The sequence below is a fragment of the Cornus florida genome, unplaced genomic scaffold (assembly GCF_030987335.1).
Source record: "Cornus florida cultivar Cherokee Brave unplaced genomic scaffold, ASM3098733v1 CherokeeBrave_3.0.0_Hap2_Chr11, whole genome shotgun sequence".
NCBI lineage: Eukaryota > Viridiplantae > Streptophyta > Magnoliopsida > Cornales > Cornaceae > Cornus > Cornus florida.
Genome location: NW_026775581.1, coordinates 139,509,057 through 139,531,278, shown reverse-complemented (window position 1 = coordinate 139,531,278; position 22,222 = coordinate 139,509,057). Strand labels below are relative to the sequence as shown.

The 22,222-nt window shown below is 35.7% G+C and overlaps 2 protein-coding genes and 1 non-coding gene across 4 annotated transcripts; 1 reads left to right on the top strand and 2 right to left on the bottom strand.

Moving 5' to 3' along the window:
- Positions 1–1,005: 1,005 nt before the first annotated feature.
- Positions 1,006–10,637, bottom strand: LOC132282418 (probable protein S-acyltransferase 7). The gene is made up of 5 exons (XM_059784091.1): positions 10,257–10,637; positions 9,009–9,191; positions 2,923–3,216; positions 1,993–2,226; positions 1,006–1,866 (listed from the first exon to the last, which is right to left on the bottom strand). Exons 1-5 carry the CDS (start codon positions 10,353–10,355, stop codon positions 1,336–1,338), a joined length of 1,341 nt encoding a protein of 446 aa, XP_059640074.1. The 5' UTR covers positions 10,356–10,637; the 3' UTR covers positions 1,006–1,335.
- A 4,994-nt stretch (positions 10,638–15,631) lies between these two features.
- On the top strand, positions 15,632–15,703 carry TRNAQ-UUG (transfer RNA glutamine (anticodon UUG)). The gene has a single exon. It is a non-coding gene; the product is annotated as a tRNA-Gln (tRNA).
- A 544-nt stretch (positions 15,704–16,247) lies between these two features.
- Positions 16,248–20,860, bottom strand: LOC132284384 (uncharacterized). 2 transcript variants are annotated; one of them, XM_059786484.1, is made up of 7 exons: positions 20,310–20,860; positions 19,277–19,439; positions 18,491–18,691; positions 18,165–18,410; positions 17,204–17,351; positions 16,814–17,045; positions 16,248–16,726 (listed from the first exon to the last, which is right to left on the bottom strand). In XM_059786484.1, exons 1-7 carry the CDS (start codon positions 20,623–20,625, stop codon positions 16,392–16,394), a joined length of 1,641 nt encoding a protein of 546 aa, XP_059642467.1. In that variant the 5' UTR covers positions 20,626–20,860; the 3' UTR covers positions 16,248–16,391. The 2 variants fall into 2 exon arrangements, with proteins under 2 accessions (XP_059642467.1, XP_059642466.1); XM_059786483.1 differs by having other exon boundaries at positions 16,248–16,729; positions 20,310–20,859.
- Between the last annotated feature and the right edge of the window lie 1,362 nt (positions 20,861–22,222).

The following is a 22,222-nucleotide window of genomic DNA, read 5'->3' as shown; positions in this document are numbered from 1 at the left end:
TTCTATTTTGAAATAATTTATATTACCACTTGATACCTGTTGTGTGGTGATCAAACAGAACTTTAAGGATTGATTGGCTCAACTCCCTCCTGCTCGCTTTTTCCCGGCCAAGCCAATTCATTTTATTATACGAGTACTGATTCTACTTGAGCACCACGAGTTTGAGCCTTCAAGTCTAGGATCTCTCTATCGTAAAAAATAAAAATAAAATAAAATAAAATAAATTTGATCCAGGTCTTCCTTCCCTTTAGGCGGATTGACAGCGTTGAACCCGCATTTCATAGGCCCAACTCCAATAGATATCAAACCTTTTGCACTCCACACCATCGGACCATTGCAGCTTCCAAAACTGACAGGGACCCGAGGGGAGGGGGTCTTAAGTCTAGTGTTTGAACCTTTGGAGGGGCTACGTCTTTGTTTATTTTTAATTATTATTATTATTATTTTCAACTTTCAAAAATATTTTAAAAAGTGAGATTAGCATATTGATGCCATCAGAATTCATACAAGTAATAAATATCACCATTAACACATAATTTCTCTTCCACGAGTTTGTACTTGTATCCTCTACGATGGAGAGTTAAATCAATAACAAGTTCGTCTCCTCCACATTGTAAGTACTCTCATCTCAATCCATCTAAAAACTTTTTAGTAATCGTCCAGATGTCCTTCCATTTGGAAAAGAGTTCCAATGAAGAGTTGTAGCTGCCACCAGGTAATAAGAGTAGAGACTTAAATTGGCTTCCTAAAGGCAAAGATTGACGAAGGGCCTGGGCCTACTAAGAATTAACCTTCCAACACAGCTTAATCAATCAACCCTTCCTTGCGCTGTTTACTTGTACAAGTGGGAGCTAATTATACAGTCACTTTTGTGCATGACAGTTTGGATTGGGCCATTTGGACCAAACCCAACATTGCCCCGGTGCACTACCAAAGCTATGCTTATCAGCAGTAAAATAGTCAACATTACAGACACAGAGATAGAGATAGATATATAGAGAGGGAGAGAGAAAAAGGGAGCACAAATTGGAAACTAACTAATTCCACAAATGCAGTACAAAATCAGGACTGAAGAAAGTAACTCTCTTAACTCCCACACGACCACACCATTCATTCTTTCCTAAAGCACAACGGTCAAACCGACAAACCAAGTCCCACACAGTCGGCCACCCCAAACCAACACTTTTTGTTTTTTTTTTTTAACATCCGCCAAAGCAAGTCCCACATAATGCACAAAAATAACGTGGATATTGAATGACCAAGCATCATACCTCAAACAACCTGCTTCACACCCACCAAACAATTCTCTCTCCATTTGCAATTCTATCTTATCTGTCACACCTTTGGTTCTGCAGGTCGAGAGGTCGCCAACTTACTACTAGTCCCACTCATTCGGTTTGCTTCCCCCATTCTAGACGACAAAGCAAGAACTTCAGGTGACATTTCCCAGCTTCCACTTTTCCTTCCCCAACTGGAGCGCCTGGGATGATGAATTCCAGCACGATCTCCCTCATCTACAGTAGTCCTTAGATCTGGGGAAGTTTCAACTAATCCACCATCTTTAAAGTTTGTTCCATCATTATTGCTAAGTTGCCCTCCGCAATGATCAGCCCCAGACCCTGCATCTACCCACACTGCTTTCCTGCCCATTTCTATGTCCTCCACAGCCTTCCCCATATTTGGACTAACAAAACCACCACCTGTTGATACAGACGGTAACCCAGGTTCCCTTGGTACCTTTGCCCTGAACTTGTTCTTGGATTGAGGGATGCCAGTGCAAAATATCTCCTTGAAGTTCTGCACCACTCCTTTATTATAAGGGTTGGCTCGCCGATCATATCGATATCTGAAGTTCTCATAAGTTGTCTGTAAAAGCATCATCGCAAGGGAAAAAAAATCATGTTATTTAAGATTAATATTTACTTGGGAGCCCATAAATTAATCGTAATTTAAGGCTACAAGGTACTGAAATGAGGAAAAATGCTCTCTTACCTGATTTGTACTGATGAGATATAAATGGAAAGCAGTAAGGCCACCAACAAACCACACTGATATGAAGGTATAAACTATTAGGACAATGGAGGCAGGGGTCTTGATCATTGCTTTCCATATTGTTGTCTCCTCGGAATCCATGATCCTCTTAATGTAGACCCAACAGAAACTAAAAACATATATACAGAGAAGAGTCGTCGAGAATACAAACATGAAGAAAAACCGATAATTTCTCTGCACCCATAATTGTCAAAGTTCAGATTAGCACAAGGTCCAAAAATTAAAGAGATACAAGGGCCAAAGTGAACATATGCTGGTGAAGATAACATGAGGGATATCATCCTAAAAACTGCAATAAGATTTTCACACCCAGCATTTGAGCATCATCCCAAGGAAAGTGTAGTTACAAATATGCATCTGTTTGCATGACATAAGCACCAAATTAAGTAGCATGTCAATATCTACTTATCTAGCCAAAACTAGAAAACAGAGACATCTAGGGAGCTAAAAGATTTTCCCAATCCTACCAGAAAATATCTACTTCTACAATTTTTAAATCTTATTAATTAAAAAATACAATCATGCAGGCTACAATGAGTTTGTAATTGTCAAAAGAAGGTGATTGATATCTTCTTTCTCGAATAAAGTCCATGTCACTCATGCTCTCATTTGCTAGAGACTGCTCAAATATAACTCCAATACAAAAGAAATTCCAAAATACACAACATAATATAAAGAACACGGATGACCAGCAACTAGTACTCCATAACTCAGCCACTATCTAATGCGCATCCAGTTATTTCTTTCTGGATTTCTTTATTATTTATTTATTAATAATATAGTCCATCTCTTTGGATATGGGGAACATTTATGGTATAAGGATACAGAAAACACACAAACGCTAAATAACTTAGAGAATGCATTTCTTACCAGCCCAATACACTGACCAACCCATGGGCAATGGTGGTCAAATCGTTCAACACAATTATTGCAAATTGAACAGTGTGAGCAGCGAGGTGGTCGGTAAAGCATGCACGTATCGCAATATTTAATCTTCACGGTAATCCCATTAACTTCTACTTCTTTCATGCGAGGAAGGCGTAACTGTGGAGTTTGCCCACCACCTTCTGCAGTCCCATCATAGCCATCTGGTTCTGGAGGGTGTGCATTACGAGGAATTATACCAGGATCTCTTCCAGAGGTTAGCAGGAGAAGAACTAAAACCTGAAATCCAACAAATCAACCAGCTTAGATTCAATATTATGATAATAAATTATTATTATTATTTTTTTTAAGAAACATCATTCTGGGGGCAAAAGGATGTCAACGCTAGAGTCGGACATAAGATATAAAATGTGGACAAGTACTAGGCAATTCCTTTTTGACTCTTGACGTGAGTCATCTCATTTGCAATCTGCCATCCATAAATGAATCAAATTAGTACATCCAGCCAATTTGCAGTCAACCTCCCCTCTGCTGGATATCTCATTCATACACATCGTCTTTAAGAGGGGTTTTAATGTGACATAACCAAGGTAGCACAGACACTTCTATGAATGACACATGTCCGTGGCAGACACCAACATTTTTAGGACACTTTCAGACACATCCGGCACACCTTAGATGTGTCTAAAAATAAATTTTTTTATTTCAGACCACTTGGCCGACTACTTCATTTGTGCTCTAGATAGACTAATGAATCTGGAATGTTGGGCAAGAGTTTCTCATAGCATGGAAAAAAATATTCATAAGAAAAATCACAATAAATGCTGTATAAAATTTGTAGAAAGTTTAACATATATTAAGAAAATCAGATATCGGAATTTTAATTCAAAGAGTGGGTATGAAAGTAGGAGATAAGTTATTAAATTGAGTGTGCATATACATGTACAGATTTAGATACACAAAGACATGCATATGGGTATACTTCGCGTCTTTGTTTTGTCTTTACTTATGTGATAGGAGCAACGATAATAATAGGACTTAATACGTTAAAAATTTTAAATTACAATCATAAATTCTATATTTATCATATATAATAATATATTACCGTATCAGTGTCATGTTAGCTGTGTTATGTGTCTCATGATCATATCCATGCTTCTTAGAACAAAACAAACGATGTTGTTCTAGGTATTCGGCTAGGGGTGGCAATTCATGTTTGCGTGTTATATTCGTGTCTTACTTGTCATGATATGGGTATTCTATTACATGGGGACACGATTATTAAACAAAAAAGATGACAATATATGTGTAACGTGTTTAATAAATGGATTAAAACCAGACATGACATGTCATGAAATGGCAGTGCACATATAATTAAAATCTCATATTATTGCAAACATGACAAGTTTTGTTAAACTAGTCATTTCTAACATCAACATGACACATTTAAGGCCTGTTTGGCAACTGCTTCTACTTCGTGTTTTTTTTTCTTCAAATAGTGTACTGTAGCGAAGCAAAAGCACAAAGTGTGTTTGGTAATGTTTGTTGCGATTTGAATAGTAACAAAGCGCTCAAGAAAAAGAGGCCAAAACCGGAAGAATCAATTCTGTAGCAAAAGCACTGTTCACCAAAAAAAAATACCTTTTTAACTAGCCATTTAATTTTTCAAACTTAGAACATTTTTTTACCAAACATGTTTTCATATTTTTGCTTCCAAAGATTTTGCAACAAATATACGTTACCAAACAAGCTTCGGAATAGTATTGAACACACTCCAGAGCCGAAATATTGCTTTTGCTTCGAGTAAAAGTAAAAACACAAAGCAACTGTGGTTGCCAAATGGATCCTTGGCTAATCAAATTTTAATCAGGTTATAAAAGAATTAAAAGGTCAAACACGAACACGATGCGTTTAGTTAACTAGTCAATTTGGGTCGATACAATTATAACCCCAACATACTGAAACCAAACCCAAACCCACTTATCCCATGTCGTGTTCGAGTCGTGCCAAATATTTCCACCTCTATATTGGGCCAAAATTTCTATAACATTGTTATAATACAAATTGTGGAATCTATGCACGACGACAACTTTGATGACTGGAGTAGGCCAAACTTTGACTGTGGATACCATTCCTAAAAAGAATGGGCACCAAATCCATGCCTCATGTTCCCCCCTTGCTTATCACGTAGGTCAAAATGTTAAATACCTGCTACGTGAGGTACACGTATTACTACCTGAAAGTTGTTGATCTAATGTGGCTGTCCAAAGAACTATCACTTGGAGTGATGTGGTACTTCCTGAAAGTTGATAAATATTCTTTGTAAAGACGGATTTGTTCATCTAATGAGGCTGCCCAAAGAATTATCACTTGGAGTGACGTAGTACCTCCTCAAAGTTGATAAATATTATAAATTTAGAACAGTAAGTTAAAGAATCATTATTTTGTGATGTGGATGTTCCCAGTTGAGATATTTGAGATGTGTTATGATTTGGTTCCAAATTGTCTCCGGTCTGAAAGTGAACGTGGGAAAGAGCATTTTGGTGCCGGTTGGGGAAGTTCCTGAGATCACAATTTTAGCAGGGGCTCTTGGGTGTAGCATTGGTTCATTTCCTATCTCCTGTTTGGGTTTACCCCTTGGGTCATCCTCAAGGAGGGTGGGACGCTAGGACCCTGTGGTGGAGGGGTTTGAGAAGAGGCTGGTTGGATGGAAAAAACAATATCTAAGGGAGGAAGGTCACCTTATTGAAGAGTACACTTTCAAGTCTTCCTACTTGCTTCCTCTCGTTGTTCCATATTCCTCATTCTGTGGCTGAGAGGATTGAGAGGCTGCAGCGGAATTTTCTTTGGGGGGGATTGGAGGAGGAGTTCAAGTTCCATCTGGTTTGCTAGGAGAAGGTTTGTTGTCTGATTCGTGTCAGAGGCTTGGGTATTAGAAGATTGGTGCCTTTTAATAAGGCTCTCCTCGGGAAACGGCTTTGGAGGAGGAGGTTCGAATTCCCTTGAGGCGTACTCTAGGGGAAGTTGGTGTTTGAAAATTCATTCAGAAAGGATGGGATGTTATTTTGAAACACATCAAATTTTGGCTCAGGGATGGTAAGAGGATCAATTTCTAGGAGGACGTTTGGTGTGGTGACCGCTCGCTTGCTCTCTCTTTTCCTCGGCTTTTCAGGATTGCCACGGATAGGCAGGCCATGGTGGTTGACTGTTATTGACTTGATAGCGGAGATGTTCGTTTCGCGAGGCACTTTCAAGATTGGGAGATCGAGGATGCCGTTGGTCCTTTAGAGTTACTTTATTGCCAGGAGATCATGAGAGGAGATTCTGATGGATAGAGGTAGGTCCCTGCTTCTTAGGGTCACTTTCATGTTTGGTTCTTCTGTAGATGTTTCATGGAGGGACTCGGGGTTTCATTCCTGTGGAAGGCTGTTTGGCACTCCAAAGCCCCCTTAAAGGTTGTTTTCTTTGTTTGGACATTTGTTTTGGGGAAGATTTTGACTCAAGATAATTTAAGGAAAATGAATCAGGTTTTGGTCAATTGTTGCTACATGTGTCGAAGAGATGAGGAGATGATGGATCACCTTCTCTTGCATTGCACCATGGCTAGGGAATGTTGGAATTCGATGCTTAGTTTGTTTGGTGTTCAGTGGGTTATGCCAAGGTCTTCTAGAGCATAGTTGTTAAAGGCTCAAGGCGCACTAAGGCACCAAAGGCCTTCTGGAGCCTAAGCGCAAGGCGCAATATAAGGCGCGAGCCTGATCGAAGTAGGGCGCGAGTATAAAATAATGCATAGTCAAACATATAATATTATATATATTCATAATCAAGCACTAATTGCAGTTAATGTAAGTAGTGAACCATAAATTTATGAATTTTGTCAAATATTTCATAAGTTTAAAACAATACGATATATGATATAGAACCTTTTAATTTAGTAGTCATTAAGTAAACAAGAAAATGATACAAATAAATGATTAAAAAATACAAGGCGCGCCTTTTTTGAGCTTGGTGCCTACTAAAAAGTGTGAGCCTGAGGGCTTTATGTGAGTCTGATTGAAGGGGTCTCGCCTGTAGTAGGTTGAGACGCTCTAGCTGAGCCTTGATGAGCCTGGGGTTTTTTTGGAGCTTAGGCGCGCCTTTAACAACTATGCTCTAGAGGGTTGATTGAAGCTAGGAGAGGTTGCATAGTGGGGGCCTAAGTCCGGGATGTTTGTAAGGTTACGCCATTGTGGGGCGGGTGGTGTCTTTGGCTCGAAAGAAACAAGAGATCCTTTGAAGGAAAGGAGACTCCTATCTCCATGCTTAAGTTCTCTATTATTACTACTCTTTTTTGTTGGGTTATAGGGAGAAATTATAGATATTTAGAGGAGATTGTAGATTTTTTGGACTCCTTGAAAGTTTAGAGGGCTTTTGGCCTTGTGTAGTTCCCTTGGAATACGCTCCCCTTTTGAGTATTTTTTATACATTTTACTTATCCATATATATATATATATATATATATATATATAACCAATATCGGATGTTCCATTATAGCAAAAAGTCCCCCTACATTACCAAGGCACTAAGACTGAAGCTAGACAACTCCCATGCAAAACAAAGTTTAAATTTTCAACAATTTAAGAAAATCCTTCATCTCTATAATATGACAGAACTTCAAGCTTACTCACCATGAAGATATGCCATGGGCTCGCATCAGCCCTGGAATTAAAAACATCAAACAGACACCAATGCGGGCCTTGATAATGAAAACAAAAGATTAAAAAAAGGGCACCATATTGGTTTGCCTCTGTAAAGCCTTCTGTAAAACCTCTAAATCACATCCCAATAACATTTACTGGTTGCCTAGTATTGAACACCAGTCATAAGATAGCAAAAAGAGTAATCCTCCATGAAAAATGACCCTAGATTTCACAAGTTCTAGATGACTGACAAAGAGACCATATTATGCATCAATTTGAGCTTGTTTATAACATTTCCAATCTGCCAAACAACTTTGTCCAAATAAAAGAATATAATAAGCATTAAATAAGGAGGTGATTGACACTCAACTAAAAACCATATAAGAAAAAAGGAAAATGCACCAGTGACGAATTGGGAATACCTGCTCTCCCGGGCTAGGTAATCTGCTACTAAATTCTTGTAAAAACCGGTGAATCAAACGAAGAATGATACATTAGATGCAAAGTTACTTTCTGAATGAGTTGCCCCAGGTAAGAGGCATCCCAACCTCCATTAAGCTGGGTGCAGGCAAAGAACCAGCTAACTACATAGTTTGGTTGAGAAGATTTTAGGACAAAATAAAGAAAAAGGGGGAAGGATGGTTGCTATCCCTTATTAGGCTATTTGGTGAGAAGGGAAAAGGTATATGGATCCAAGGCAATGCTGTCAATGTCAGGAGAAGTGGAAGTAAGAAAGTATCACTCCATCATCTATCCTACAATCTTTCTACAAGAGAATATCATCCTAGCACCTATCCTACAACAAGCTTCCCTTTTCTAAAGCTAGATTCTCCTGTAAACAAGTCACACGCCAGAGGCTGCTTTTCCTTAGCTTACAACCATGAGGCTTCACTACTTGCAAATATCCACAAGCATTACCGCCTCCCCCTTCCCAGATCCCACTCACTTCCTTCCTCACTCAACCATGATTCTCACCAAATATTCCAAACTCTAAGACACTGTCAAGTTCAAGCATGCCAAAACCTAAACAGCGTCCCCAACCCAAATTTTTACACACTTTTTATCCAATCGAGTTCGGAATGAAATTGACAGGTTACTTATCTTTGAATTATGGAGTTCAAAAGAGACGGACATTGATAAAGCATTATACCCAATGTTGTTCCACTTAATACATGTTCAACCTCACACATCTGAATTTAAATTTGGAAAAAAGAACAATAAAAACTTAGCAACACTGTAAATGATGTCAATTGCCAATTAGGCATCCAATTGAATAGCAAGGAACCTGTGCGCAATAATACTTATATTGTGTTAACCAAACCAAAGAGTATATATATATATATGAATTGCATGTACGTACACATGTGTGTCTACTTGAAAGAGAGAACTCACGTAAAATGTGAATGCAACAGCTACAACCATTATGGATTTCCCCAAGTGGTGAGAAAAATCATTCATAAGTTTTCTAGCAACGAAGACGCAGAAAATAGTGACCGGAGCAACAATAAGAAATATGGTCAGCACCAGTGATCTTACATCTGGTCCAAATATAAACCTTCCCTGGAAAAAAAATATCTGCAAGCAAGAAAGGAATTACCCTGATTAATACTTAAAAGACGAGTTATTCATGTAACAACTTCAAGTTTTGAAATGCCTAAAACCTCAATGTGAGCACCCAAGAATTGAAAAGCATGCACACTAGGTTTCTACTTATAAAGCATACATATTTTAAGCTGCAGCTACATTTTAGTGGGATTATAGAATATTTTTAAGCAATACAAATACTTATCTTTTGGCATTAAAAGGCTAGCAATAAGATGAATCTTTTTTTCCCCCTTATTTACCAAATGGATAAGAAGGTTCAATCTGAGATGGGTACAACTAGTAAAAATATTGAAGCCGACCAAGAACTAGTTCTATAAAACTAGAAGAAATTGCACAGAAAATGTGATGCCAACTCCACGTTGTTGAGATAATAAGATGAAGACAATGAGTATTAGAATATCACACATGAACAAAAACTAACAAGACTATTTATGGGAGGGTTAGAAAAAAGTTTTTTTATAGGAATATATGATAAGTTTCCAATTTCTCTCTCAAGATGCACGAAAATGATGGTCCCGCAAAAATAAAATAAAATCAAATCAAATACAAAACTGAAATAGTTTATGAACTGGATTTATTAACTAAGCCTACTGATGTAAAGATGTTAGAATTTGCCGAAAAGTTTTATTAGGGCAAAATTTTGTTTTAGCACAGTTGATTACAGAACAACCAAAACATTGAAATAGAAAACTGCATGCTTTTACCTCATTTTTTTTAATAGAAATCTGTTTCGTACACACAAATGTAATAACATCAATCAGAACCTAGCCACAGAAATCCTGATTCCAGTACACATTCAAAACAGATACTATTTGCAAAAGAAATATATAATTGTCAGTTCAATCCATAACCAAACAGAAAAGTAAGAAAATGGAGCTGTCTTTTAATAGTGAGTTTGTTTAATAACAATATTCAAGATTTTGACTGGCAACTTAACAGGAAAAATTACCAATAATCTTAATTTAAATGCAAAACACTGAAATGGAAAAGAATGTGAATTTAAAATTCAACCCTAGAAAATTAAGAGGAACTCACATTGCTGCCTTTCCATATCTGGTAAATCCGTAAACCATCCGATGCGATCGTTGAACCGGATACCAGATCGGAGCGCTTTGGAGGAGGAACCACGTACATCTCTCTCTTTCCCTCTCAACTTGAGATCTCCAATAAAAAACAAACTATAAAAAGCAGGTACGAGTATAATACATACAACAGGACCTCAAAGGTAAATTAGCAAGAACTAAGGAACATGGAGTTTGAATTTTCCGGCCACAGAATAAGTTGTAAAACGGCGATTAACCAGCGGCCGATAAATTAACGGCTAGTGTGTATTTGGCCAACAAGCCATGAGAGAGAGAGAGAGAGGTACTGAAGGGTGAGAAGAAGAGGGTGTCTGTGCGTCAGTACTAACTTTACTTTGTCGTCGATAGACTTTACAGGATGTCAAATTGACGTGGCATTGTGTTATTGGAAGATGAGTGAGCTGGACAGTTGGGGGTGGTGGTGTGTGTGGGGGACCGTCTGCTTTTATCCAACAGAGAAAATGACCCACCTGCCGACGTGGCACTGTTATACCATCCCATGCCCATTTGATGTTGATGTTGATGTTGATGATAGGCATAGCCCCCTTCCCCCACTTGACCCAAATTGGATATGTTGTCGGTTCGCGGTTTCCTCAACCGCAGTTGAAAAACACCCACTCCATTCCATGTATTACAAGCAAGTGCCCTGTAATACTACGAACATATAGAAATAGTTACACTGACTCACCGACATAAGCGTAATTACACACAAACCATTCTTCTAGTTTAGAAGGCTTACCATTTAAATAATTTTAAAATTGAAAAACTACATATAAATTAGAAAAAAAAAAATGTTTTATCCTGTCTTATTGATTCTGTTTTCAAATGAATTTCTCTCTCTAAAGGGCAAGTCCTAGGTTGCACACGATCTGATTTTATATGATTCCAGACTAAATCAAAATTGAATCAATACAATAATTCTTAAGAAAACTAGAATCGAAATAGATACTTGAAATCAAACCGAATCGAACTTATTTCCTACACTGAGACTTCTAACAAGTAACAATCACAAAAGATGGGCATCTGCCACCGACTTTGAGGATTTTTATATTTATACATATATTTTCTCGACTGGAACTAAAAGAGAGGAGGGTGAGGCTAAGAGCAAAATCAAGCAGGAGCACTGTTGGGTGGCAGAAGAGAGAGTGGATCTCCACCAAAAAAGGTCTATTTTTTTAATCTTATTAAATATCATGTTTTCCGGTTTGAATCCTTGTGCATGTTAGTTTTTTTTACAATTTCTCTGACTTGTTCCATTTTATTTAAAAATAAATAAATAAATTCTCTCTAATTGGTACTCACCCTCTCTTGTGCATGTCAATATTTTTTTACCATTTCTCTAAGTTGTTTCATTTTATTTAATAAATTTTGTCCTTAGTTATTTACAGGTTTTTTTGCATGTTTGAAAATTCTTAATGAGAATTGCAATTATTATGTATATTGGAGGATGACTTTGACAATGGACGATAATAACCCATGTGTATGTGTTTTATTCAAAGTTTTAATCAATTTCAAATCTTCCTGTACATGTATGGAGGTAGGAAAGGCTAAGATTTTAATAACGAGAATAACTTTAATATTTATTGAAAAGAAAAAGTTTTATAATTTACTTACGGACAATACTTGTAATACTTGTCTACAGTAAGAAGTCCATACTTATCGAATAAAAGATTTTGCAAAATATTCTGGTTAAACCTGATAACGAATCGAATCTAAATTAAAACCCTAATCTGAATCTCTCCCCCTTTCATATCTCTTTGTACTCTTTAAGAATTTAGCAGAAGAGAGACTTGCAAATCGCTCTTCCTCACCATTGACCGCCTCTATTTTTCTCCATCACTATAGATACCTATAGAGGTGTCAGTCGATGTTTTAAGTTAGCCATGGTGTTATACATAGTACTGTTATAATAGGGCATTTTCCCTTTCATTTAATTAGGAAATAAATTTGCAGCACCTACGTGGGATTGTTGATAGGCATTGTAAAAGAACATTCAAAAACTTTTCATCACATTTCGACCCAAATTCATCGAATGTCTAATAAAGCTGTCCATAACCATTCCTTTCATCCTCATATCATGCTATGTAATGAATTTGCCTAATGCTTCAAGGATTATGTGGTAATTGATAGTGTTCCAGGATTTCCAATTGTTAGATCGCCCGCTTGAAGAACATAACCATTGCATCGTTTCACCTCCTAAATTCCCTCTGTCAACTATTTTGGCCACCACATCTTGCTTGAAGTCCATGCGGGGATGGAGAAAACTTTAGAGGGATTTGCAGGTAGTGAGAGCATAGAGAACCTGAATGAAATTTGTGTTTTAGTTTGTCCCATTTTTTATTGGGTTTAACTCGGATGTCTTTGGATCTTTTATTTTTTATTTATTTAAATATTAAGTGCTTGTGTCAGTTTAGCCTTGCGGCACATACGTGATAAGTATGGATTTTCTACTTACGGGTGAGTAGACAAGGTATTGTTAGTTCCCTCTAGATAAGGAGTAAGCAAAAAAAAGGAAATTTTGTGGGTAGCATGGAATTGGTATTTTAAAATTGAAATTGCATAAAAATTAGTTTAAAGTAAACTCCTAAAAAAATAAAAAAATAAAAAGGTTTTTGAACTTATTTTCCTTACATTTTAATTCTTAGGCACCAATTTTATGTTACCCGACATAACATCAATAATTCTCTATAAAATGAAAATTCTTGCATTTAAATTTGCATATAGAAAAATGGTGATGACTATACACTTTTCTGAAATTAGATATATTTTTTTTAACTCTATTTAAAACTGTTTATAATTTTATTGATTTTACCTTTGTTCTTAATTCTTGATTTTTTTTTCTTGTAGAATTCGATGGATTAGGTTCATCCAGTTTAGGTTTTTTGATTAAGTTCTCTCCTCTCTTTTTTCACTCTTTCTTCTATTCTATTTGATTATGATTTATTGATTTTACTTTTGCCATTATTCTGTAAGGTTTCAATTTTTTTTTCAAGGCAAGAAAATATATTAATAGGCAAGTCAAATACACTGCTCCACTACGGCATCCGTCAAAACAAGAGGAAAAAAATCAAAAAATTCAACATCGACCTTCCTAGACATAGCATACTTTGCTAGATTATGGGCAGCAGTGTTGGCATCCTGGGAACAAAGCTAACAACAAACCCATTTGAATGTTTCAGCCACGTTTGGACATCCTCAATCAACTGCATCAAAGCGATTGGACATACCTAAGTCCCGTTAACTATGTCCACCACCTGTTTAAATCAATTTAAAAAGAATTTTAATTCTTTCTTATATTCTATTTGAATATGATTATGTTAATTTAATCTTTTGCCGTTATTTTTTATGTAGCATTGTTGCTTTAAACCCCAAATTCAAGTTGTCAAGTTGCCCAAATAAAAGTTATGAGTGAATTTTTGGTCTAATTCAATTAGTATACGTTGGCCGGAAAAAGGGTTGTATGTGGGTACAGTTTTATTGTTTGCAAGGAATAATTGACCAAAAATATATAGTGCATCCCTTCCTTATCACTGGCCCAATTCATGACAATTGACAATTTGGCTAGTTAGGTAATAATCATATTATTTTAGTCACTTTTTATAACCTAGAATAATTTATCTTTCTCAATTATGCAAGAAAATCAATAATTTAGATTTTACTTTTTATCTTTTAAAATTTTATGTTATTGACCTGTTATAATTTACAATTATGTCTAACTGCTTAAAATATGAATTTTCATATTTATTTAAAAGTTGTATTTATTTCTTATTGGTAAGAATTATTTAAATGAGAAAAACTCTTTAAACTTTAATCTTTACTCTTAAAATTTTATTTGTTATCAATAAATGTGTAAAAAGACAATACGTAACTTCATAAATATATAAAATTTCAATTACTCAAAATAAGTTGCTAATTAATTATTTGTAAAAGGAATTTTTTTTAAAATAATTTTGAAAAAAAAACGTATAAAGAGTTTTCATCGCGTGCATCACACGTATCTTTTTCTATTATATATATACACACAACACCTTTTCACATTTCACATCTATCCCATTTAATGAGTTTTTTTTATATAATTTAAATAAAACTTTTTTTTTTTTTAAATACAACAAACATATATTCTTAATTATATTAACCAAATAATAATGCATATACACATTATATAAATATATATGTTATGCTTTTCTTTTTGCCAAAAATTTATTGTTATCTAATTATGTTGTAAAAATATTTGTATTGGCGCATTTCGAATTATATGTGCAAAAGATAAACCGATTCCGTTCCGTAATACCGATATAAATCTCGATTCGGTTATACGCGATCGCGATCGCAACTGATAATGCGACTACGAACTTTAAATAAAACAAATATTTATGTGGTACTTTTTTTATTTTAAGCATAATTTTCATTATTTATTCTTCCTCCAAACCGGAATAAGTACCGTCATCAACCATGCATATTCCGCATAGATACATTCACAAGCAAACGCTTGACGTAAAATTAAAGTCTGGAAGACATGGAAATAAACATATCATTTCAAAAAATTTACCTGGACAAGATATGCCTTATTTGCAAGATGGAAGACCTGTCAATATTGTCTTCAACCCATTAAGAGTACCTTCAAGAATGAATGTGGGGCAAATATTTGAATAGTGTCTGCACAGCTTAGGTGGAGAGCGAAAAAGGCCTGCTCCCTTGAATCCATGTACAGTTCTTTTAGTATATTTATAGTACTTACCCATTTTACACAAAAAAAACAAATATATATATATATATATATATATATATATATATATATATATATATATATATCAAACGTATAAAGACTCAAACCACAAATATACCACTTTCTCGGAATCCTTTGTTAGTACAATAATTTAAAGTAATTTATCATTATGATTCGCTGTATCGGTCGGTTTGTAACCCTTTTTAAAGTGTCCGATACTGTTACACACCTCTATATATCCGTTCGAATTAGTTAACCAGCGATTTCACTTGCGAATGCGGACCATACTTGTCACTGTTCTTGATGTTACGTACTTTTATATTCTTTTCAGCCCTGATGTGGAGATCCTGAGCCTGTTATAATGATGGAGTTGGATCTATAAATTTAATCTGAGGAGTAAAGAGGAGGTTTTGCTGCAAAGAAACTGCAAAAAAATTAATAATAAAAAAGTCAACAATTATTCCATTATCCCTCAATCTCATCCACTAACAATCATTGTAGGCTCAACAAATTATGATTTAAGATCGGGATGATAAAGGGGTATATCAAAGATCACTGAATTTAATTCTATAGGTTTGAAAGGCGAAGCACCGGACAGCATTGGTTCCATGGTGTAGTGGTTAGCACTCTGGACTTTGAATCCAGCGACCTGGGTTCGACTCCCGGTGGGACCTGTGCCACTTTCAAATATTTTTTGAACAACTAGCCAATTGATATCCAACTTCATTTTTGGGAGGCAGATAATGTTTGATTTCACTTTTTAACTCTTTCAAGTTATTTTTGATAATACGTTATTAGACAATAATAATAATAATATGGAATTATTTTCTTAAAATTGAAGTTAGCCGAAAGTTTATTCCAAACCAAACGTCAAGCAATTTTCTTTAGAATTAAACTCTTGATTGGTTAAAGGATTTGGCCAAACATAGTTTTGGGGACACACACACACACACACACACACACACACACTGACCTTTAGCTGCTCAATGATATATGGAGTTTTACTAATAGGAAAATGATTCCTAAATCCATTTGGCAGACCGATCAATCTTGTAGAATGGTTTCATCCCGCCCTTCGATGTAAGGGACTGGACAAAATATGGAGTTTTATTGATAGGGATTTTACTCTTGGCTGACCACTCATACCCGTCCTAGACGAGTGGCATAGCTGATCAAAGTTCAATACATAAATTGAAAAACATGCTACATTCTATAATATTAAGACAGCCAATGGGAATTCTCTCATCTCGTAAATAATGGGGTAATACTTCTGTATCTAAATGTACATCACGATCTGTACCAAATAAATAATACTCAAACAGTTCTCCCAGAAAAAATTGCCAACTCGAAAGCCTGGAACTACTAGATTAGTGGAACAGTTAGCACAACATTTTTCTTTGAATTACAGAAGGACTCGAGATAATTTTCATCAAATGTGCCGAAACCAGATAATCGGATACCATATGCGTCCATCCTGCGGACATCCCGCGGAGTGGGGGATTGCCAAAGTCCATCCCACCAAGCAGGAGGGAGAAGTGGTGTGAGGGCACATTGATTAGACTGGTTGTGACAACTCAGAGGACCTGCGAATCTGTTCCATACATGTCCCCACCCAACCTGATTCCCCAGACCTTCTGAAAGCAAATTACTCTGAAAGCTGCTGAGGAACGAAAAACTTGAACCAGCAGAAGAATTCTCTACTGGAGAAAAATTAAGAAAAAATCAATATACCTAAGATACCATTTCTTCAGAAGGAATGAGCCAAGAGTAATGCAAGAAAATACCAAGTTTGTGTGCTGCAGCTAGTGCTGCAACCAACTGAGCATAAGTCGTTCCAACACGTCTATGAGCCCCAGATATAACAGCATGTTTTGCACGCGACGCAAGAAAGAAGTCAACAAATGCAACCCATCTGGGTGCCGAACCCCAATCCTTTACCCTAAAATCTGAATTATGCAATCTATTCACTTTCCCAGATATATTTCCTTTAAAAAGTTCATAATCAAAATGAAGGACCTGGAAAAAGAAAAACCAAGTTAGATGCATTGAAAAAGTAGCTATATCGCAAATAATGAGTGTAACCATATTCTTCTGTGAAATTTTGGGATTAACATGGAGAAGGTGCCCAAGATAGCTCTATATTCGTAGAGGTCGAATATATTACATGAAATTACCTCTGCGAATGCATCTATGTTTATTGCAAGAGTTTTTATCAAAGAGGGAGTATCTGAAATCAAAACCACCCTTGGTCTGGACTTCAGTTGTAGATTGCTCATGGCGTTTCTGATACAGCTCAATGCTGCCTGAACTGCTCTCACAGACCTGACACAATGAAATCAAAAGCCTGCATCATTAATCAATTCAAATTTCAAATCTTATCCTAAGGGTAGCTTTAATATTGCATGGAAAACACTACACATCAAGAAGTTACATGGAACTTTAATTTTACACTACGTTCATATCATATGAAGTATATCCATTATGTGTGCATGTCCAGTATAAGTGTTACAGAGGGTCACTCGGATTCAGGATATACCGTCACTCCAAATTTTCAATCATTTTTGGCAACCTCCATTAGGAGGATGCATTGTGCACTAAAACCATAAAATAAATATATCAAACTATATCACTCCCAGCAATCCTACAAATGCCCCTATAAAATTTATGACTAAGCTGCTTTGAAATAGCCACTTCAATTGAAAAGGTTTATGCAGGAGTACAAGCTGTTATTTCAGTTGGTTAAATTAATTAATGCATGCATCAAGCAATAATATTATGAAATTTTTTTTTTTTACCATTGCAACATCTATGCTCAGAATTACTTCTTTCACTAATATTATACTCCGCATTTGTTTTATGTGATGTTAATAGAGTGTAGTGGACAGAAAAAAGTTCACAAGGGGAAACAGTAATACCTTCTTGAGCTATGCTAAGCACAGTCACGATTTTGCAAGCTCAGCCCTTGGATCTTACGAGTCCCACAGGCGGGGCCCACCCACACAGATCCAAGGGCTGAGCTTGCGCAGTCATGACTGCACTTAGTATTCTCCTACCTTCTTTCACCAATCTTGTCATGGAAAAATTTTAAAGCATAAGTGTCCCCAAATCGAGGAACTTGACAGTTCACTTCCATACCTGTTCATAAGCATCCGCATGTGCAATGTAATTTCTGGATCTATTCCACTGCCAACAACCCACTCTACTGCCTCTTTAACATCATCTGAAGGAGATATGAGAACTCTCATAAGCTCCCCAAATACATTAGCCCTATGCTGAAGATACTTTGGCTGCCCAAATAGATCAGAAGCAGCATTCCTCATCTCAGAATGTACATTCTTCAAGAAAAACTGAGCTGCCACCGCATCTGTTGTATTCTGCAACCTGCTCTGATAAGCTTGATGATCATTTGATGATTCCTGAAAAGGAGTAACAGCTGATAATTTTAGGTGTACTCATGTTACCATATGATAGGTTGATCCCATTCCCTCCAGTTGCTACAAAGAACACTCGTTTGTGCTGGTTTCTGAAAATCATCAATTCTCATGACTAGATGCCTTCCATATTTTCTTACACAACCATTCTGTCTCCACAGATGTTTGACTTCTTTCAAGGTAAAGGACAGGTTGGTATAAGAAATGTATTCCCCAAAAGGATACTTACCCCTGAAAAGATGGAAGTAAAGGAATAAGTTGGATGAATAAAAGCATCAATTGTGAGAGTAATTTCAAATTATATCCGTATATCTGACCCTAGATTATATCATGTGTTCTTTTAAGTTAAGTCCTGAATAGAGAAGAGAAGAACAAACATAATAGAGTGCTTTTTTGGACTCTTCAGGCTTGTGCTGGAAGCCTGGAATACACTACCCCCGCTTAGGACTGTATGAAACCAACAATAAAAGAACACCTCTAGCGCATGTTATTCCAGTGCCTTTAGAACTGTATGAAACCAACAATAAAGGAACACCTCTAGCGCAGGTTATTTTAGTGCCTTTAGAGGTTAGAACTGTATGAAATCAACAATACACCTCTAGCACATGTTATTCTAACCCCACTAAGTGATATAGTAAAATCCACAAATAGAGAGTAACTAAGTAAACCAATCCATTGATAAGCCCCAAAAGTATGCCAATCCATTCATTAGCCCAAAAAAGGATTTCTTGTTGATAATTTAAAGCGAGAGATTGTTAGAAAGGTGGTATCTAATATCAAATATAGATATACAGTCATAAAAGAGAACCAACATGCCTGGTTTGCCCAATTATCAGTGACCGATTCAGCATCATACTCAATGCTGCAGCAGTTAAGATCTTGTACATTTCATTCCCAAAACCTGCTTCTGATGCTTTCCCTATCACAAAACCATGGCTGCAAAATTGCTCTGGAGGAAGGGCTCGAATTCTCAAAGGACCTGAAACGGGAAGTAGTAGTGTGACCACTTAAAATGGATCTCCCGATCTCTCATTATCATCCTCATCTTTGTCTCATGAATTATATTGGCCACATGAATATTATTTTCACGTTCTTTTTTATTAAAGTAATTTCCCATATTATATTTAATATTTAAAAATCATTTCTAATGACTTCATCCAATGTTCGTTCTAGACAGACCCTCCCTCCCTCTCAATATTTTTGGCCTTGATTGCAGCCTCCTCCTTCAGATCACCCTTACTTTCTCTGCATGTGTGTGTATTGCTATGCTTCAAACAACTCTCTAATGATTTTCCTGCCAGCTACCCTTTATCCACATTAAAATAAAAGTAGTTTGTTTCGGACCAATATGATACTTCTTGTCTAGTGTTCCGTCAAAGCATACAACTTTCAGAAATAAATGAAAATGTCATTGTGATTTGTCATAAATTGCAGATTAAATTAAATTAAATAAATAATAAAAATTGCTAACTTTCTCTGCATGTTTGTCATAAATTGCCTTCAATAAGAATAATAGAGTCTTGATATGTAATAGGTCCTCAATGTAGATGCAATCACTGCCAATTAAGCAGCATATGTTATGTTTGGATTTGGGATTGGATGCGGATTCGGTACCGCCAAACATAGCAATATAGTATTTTTTTTCAGTCATCCAATCTAAGCATCCTATTTCTTTCACTTCTCTTAAGTAATCATAACAAAACCCATTAAATGAAAGTATGAAGCAGAAGGATAAGTAAAGCACCCAATAACGTGATATAAAAATGAAAAGTTCGCAGTGAAATGACAACAATTTGATTAATAAATAAGATGAAATGAGTATAATTAGTAGCAAAGTAAGTAACAGTACCGTTGAGAGCAAAGTGATGGTGAATAATTCTTCGGACCTTGAGACTTTCCTCCCAAAATCGGCCACTAAAAGCAGCGCCCATCTCCTCCACCGTTGCACATCCTTTAGCTCTATTAGGGTTAGTGTTGTGGGCCTCTGAATCATCGTCTTCTTGTTCAGAGACTTTTCGGGTGGAGCTGATGGGTAAATCTACATCGGTGGACAAATCTAGGGATCTGAGAGTGAGGATCAATAGGCCAACACCAGTAAATATTGCACATTTTATCAATAATCCGTCTACTGAGGGTCGCCTTCTTCGTGATCCCAACAACCTCATTTCTTTGATCTGATCGCACTCCCACTCCCCCACTCCCACTGCTACTGCTTTGCTTTTAGATGGTGATTGATGATTGCTTTACTTTGTTTTGCTAAGGAAAAAAAAAACCAATTGATTTAGCTGCTGCTAGGGATTGATTTCTTATCCCTGGAAGGAATGGGGGAGATTCTCCTCCAACTCCAAACGTTGTAAAATGTGGATGGAGTGCTGGGAAAAGTAATAATTGTCAAACTACCCTATGATAAAAATAACAACATGACTGTATTTTAAGGTCAAATGAACTTAATACCCACTTTAATCTCGTATCAGACGTTCATGTTTAGAAATGAAAGTTTTTAAGGCATGTACAATTAATGCATTGTTCTGTTTTCTAAAATTATTAATTTATTTTTTTTAGTTTATATATATATATAGTTCTTGAGTTTAAAATTTTTAAAAAATATAAAAAATATTGATAGAAAGATAAAATTTATTTACTAAATTTTTTTAAAGTGATTCGAAAGTGAACCAAGATAGCACCGACACATGACACATTACTCTAATCCTATGTATGGTTGGAGGGAAGAATTAAGGAAGGGTTGATAAAATTAAGTGGATTTTTGGGGAAGGGAGGGGAGAGAAAACAATTACTAATTAGAAAAATGCAATTTTCAATTTTAACTTTTTTTAAAAAAATTCAAATGATAATCTACTTTTTATTATCTTATACAATAAGGGCAAATTGGTAAAAAAATATATATATAAAATATTTTTCCCTTCCAAACAAATAAAAAAAGAGTATCACCTTATCCTATCCTTTTTGGACTGAAATAAAAAAAATAAAAAATAAAAAAAGAGATAATGCTTAGGTCCTCACTAAAAAAGATTTACAATGTCCTCACTTCTTATGTGGTCCAATAAAAATAAAACACGTACGTCATCTTTTGTTAAACAAGTCAAAAAAAATAAAGAAAGAAAAAATAAACCTGATCATACCCGAATGAAATCGGGTAAAGAGTTCAATTTTTATTTTTTCTAAATTTTTCTAGGGTTCAACATATGGTTCTCTCTTTCTCCTCTCTCTCCACCGTCTCCTTCCTCTCAAATTTCTAGTCATGGACAACATCATTCAATTGCCAAGAATATTTAAAGGGTGTATGATTTTTTTATTTATTTTTTTATTTTTTTACACATTTAGGATTCTTTTTCTATAAAAGGGCTTTCCATGAAGATTATGTGTTAGAATGAATGGAATTTGTAAAAAGTGAACAGAGAGACCAATGATCAACTTGTCACTTTAATCGTTCGTGGAAAGCCCTTTTCTAGAAAAAAGAATCTTAAATGTGTAAAAATAATATATATATATATATATATATATATATATATATATATAGATCATATTTTTTTCAAATATTCTTGGCAATTGAATGATGATGTCCAGGACTAGAAACTTGAAAGGAAGAAAATGGTGGAAAGAGAGCTTAAGGTGACAGACGTTGAACCCTAGAAAAAAAAATATAATAAAAAATAAAATAAAATCTAAAATTGAACCCTTTTTATCCGATTTTATTCGGGTAAGATCTGTTTATTTTCTTTTTCTTTATTTTTCTGACATCTT